This window comes from Buceros rhinoceros, unplaced genomic scaffold (assembly GCF_000710305.1).
Source record: "Buceros rhinoceros silvestris isolate BGI_N320 unplaced genomic scaffold, ASM71030v1 scaffold12984, whole genome shotgun sequence".
NCBI lineage: Eukaryota > Metazoa > Chordata > Aves > Bucerotiformes > Bucerotidae > Buceros > Buceros rhinoceros.
In genome coordinates, this window is record NW_010407718.1 from 1,090 (window position 1) to 4,565 (window position 3,476).

General features: G+C 39.2%; 1 protein-coding gene across 1 annotated transcript in view; it reads right to left on the minus strand.

The window, feature by feature from the left end:
- Positions 1-2,098: 2,098 nt before the first annotated feature.
- The window catches only part of LOC104492095 (protocadherin-15-like), a gene marked incomplete at both ends in the record, with an annotated part of 4,572 nt that continues 3,194 nt past the window's right edge, over positions 2,099-3,476 (minus strand). The window contains one exon of the mRNA XM_010134602.1: positions 2,099-2,254. Coding sequence (XP_010132904.1) covers positions 2,099-2,254 — 156 coding nt within the window. The remainder of the gene's footprint in view (positions 2,255-3,476) is intronic.

A 3,476-nucleotide genomic window follows, 5' to 3' on the forward strand; every position in this document is an offset into this window, starting at 1 on the left:
AAGAAATTCCTGTACTTTTTAGTTTACAAGCGGACTAAAAACAGAAGACCAGGGGCAATCAAAAGATAACCACAAACCCCTCATTCCAGTGCGCTCCAGTGGTTAAACTGACTAGAGGCAGTACCAATTACCAGCAGAATAAACTAAAACATGTATTCACTCACAGAAACCTTTGAGAAAGCCTGAGATGCTCTGTGCACTTTTTATTGTTAATTAATGAGAGTGTTAACCCACGGGGTACGGCTGAAGGGCACAGGGGTGCCATGTCAGAAGCCATAAGCATAACAGTGATAAAAGGAAACAAAGCAGCTAATTAAATCAGGACTGCAACTGGTGACGAGAGCAACATTGTACTTTGCCCCGATAATAATGCAAATAAATGACTGCACATACTGGGAACATAGAATTATTTATATTCCAAAATTTAGCTAAGTGGTGTGTTTTTTGCCCTGCCTTTTGGACGTCTTTCGCATGATGGAAAATCCTTGCTTCCTTAGTACTGCAGCACTGACATAATACCTGCCTTCAGGTGTACTGCAAAAATGATGCAGGTCTTGGAAGAGACCTGGGACCTGCACCACGGCACTTCAGACTAATGTTTATGTTGCCTTTACTCAAGACAAGAAGCACTTTACAGCAGGTCTGCAGATTCACAGAAATTACAATTATCATGTAAAGGCCAACATGAAAAGAATTTAAAAGCATAAAGAGGACTTTGCTGGTACTCATACAGATGATATTTTGTGACTTCCAAATTCTGGGGGTAAGAAACACCGACTCATGGCTTGACAAAAATTGGTCTGAAGAGAAACAATCTTGATTGAAAAGGTGTCACCAGTCAGGAGAGCCGCAAGTTTGGAAAACCTTTATATCCTTATCTCAATTTCAAGTCTCTGTTCAAAAATAACATGTGGGGTTTGGTTTTTTCCTTCATGTTTTTGGTTTAATTAGGCCTAATCTCATCAGCCAACTCTCCCACTCCTTTCCTGGCACCTACGAGATGTCCTGCACATCACCACACGCTTGATCACTTGGAGCAATGATGTAATCATAATAATATGCAGACACATTGAAAAGCTACATCTCCAAAACACCAAAACTACTTTTTTTTTTGAAATAGCAAATCAGTTCTACTAAAAATCAATGAACAGGAAAGCGGTCATACTCTTTCACAGGAAAAAACGCACCCAAACCCAAGCCTCAACAGGGACACGATGTACGCTACTTATTTAAACAGCTTTATTTTCTTCAGTGTAACTGTAATGCTTTCAATATTCACCTGTAGAAGAAGGACCCATCTTTCCACTCGCCTCTTAGTTTCAGCCTAGACTTTTCCACTTCTGCATACAAGTTCTCATTTCCACTTCTTACTACTAAAGCCCCAGGATACCAGCTTACTGCTGACACAGAGCCTTTGTACTGGTTATTCAATCAGGTTATTCAATCAATAATTCAATAATATCAATAATATTTGTACAGGTTATTCAATCCCTAATAGAATAAAAAACTTAACTGTAAAGCAAAATTGGGTTGTACCAGCTCAAGAAAGAAATGAAAATTTTCCCTCAAATAATATGGAAAGGTCCAATCCACAGCTCTCTATTCCATAAAAAAATAAAGCAAAAGAATTCCATTCACAGACATTATTTAATAAAGGAAAATAGCAATAACCCAGAACTGTACTATGTCAAGCTTCAATACTGTTACTAAAACCTTTTGATCTATTTTCTTTACATTTGTTTTTCATAAATACATTCCAGGTTTGTTGATATAACTGCGTAACGCAGTAAAACACTTGGTAAATTCGAGGGAAATCAATGCTTTACTCACTGAGAGGCGGCTCCAGAGTCTGCAATATCACAGTCATCCTGATGAAAAGCGTGCCTGTCTTCGTATTCGTTAAGAAAAAGAAAGAACAGCTTACATGCTAAAAGCTGAAGCACAGTGAACGTGTTGCATTTTTCTACTTTGGAAATGTAAGGGCTTTTAAAACAACCAAATTTACCCGGTTTTGCAATGAGAAGTGAAGGAACTGAGGAGGAGCTGGCATTTAGCAATGACACCACATGAAAGAGAAAGAAAAATATGTGTTTCTGACCTCATTTACTGCCACATAGTATCGCTGCTGCTGGAACTGAGGCGAATTATCGTTCCTGTCTCTCACCACAATCCGCACTTCGTGGTTGATAATGGTGCCAACCTTTTTGTTGACACACTGGACTTGCACCACAATGGACTGAATGGACATCGGTGGCTGTAAGTGAAAATACATTTTTATCATGCGTAGTCATAACCTGAACTAACAGTTCAATTTTCCACTTCTGTTAGTATTGCCCAGGTTCACTTAGAGCCCATCAGCCTGCCTGCGTTATGTTTAATGTTCTATGTCTGGATTAAAAAGCTGCTTCTCCAGCAGCATCGTGACTATACCTCATGCGGGCAATATTTCAAGTATACCTACATGTCTCAAAGCTGTATTTTACAGACCAAGCTTTGCCAGCTCTATGTGCTAACACAGAAATAAAAAAAAAACCTGCACAATTAGCCCTTCACACACCCGCCCCGTGAGAACACCAACAAAAAAAGCACGTCTTTTGAACATCATCTGATCATTGAAAGATACCTAGAAAATGTCACACATTTTAACCTTTATTGGAATTGAAAGGTCAAGTCAGAAATAAATTCAATATGCTACCACTTGCATTTACCAAGCCATATAGAAACAACTTAGTCACCTTTAAGTGTAGACAATCCAGAGCCCAGTTGTTTTAACTCCAGTGAGCATCCTAATATTGAAACAAAAATGACTCCCAAACTCAACGAATGGGTTCAGAAATTTAAGCTGGAAAGGCCACTACTACTTACCTGAGTTAGGAAAACAATTGTAAGAAGAATAAAGGAAAAGGCACCTTGGGCTGAAACAGAAACTCAGGGAGAGTGCTATGGAAATACATGATTCCAGCATGACTTCTACTCCCGATGTTCCCACCACAGCAAGGGCTAATTTACATATTTGAAGCAACAGTCCTGCATGTAAAATATTGACAGCACGTCCCTCTCAATTTTACACCTCACTCGTAGAGAGTGAGAAAGCATGGGAAGGGACAAAACAAAAAAAATTCTGTATTTACTTAGCCTGAAAGTCTTCCAGAAAACAAACAACTCAAAAATGTAATTTAAGGATGCCTATGCCATACTGTTCTGTACAGTGAACGCAAACAGGTTGTACACTCACAATTATACCCTAATTATATATCTGCCTCGTTATGTTTTCACTCATTCTAAATGCTACAATTTCTTCGACTGACGGATTCCCCCTGCCCCCCATTTTGCTAGAATGGATTTTAGAACCACATGGCTTACTTCACCCCTCAGACTTTGGCACTAATCAGTTTTCAGAGTCAGCAGACTGGGGAAAAAAGGGGCTTTATGGTGTCACCGAGATCTTACATGAAATCTCTGTTCTTCACTACACA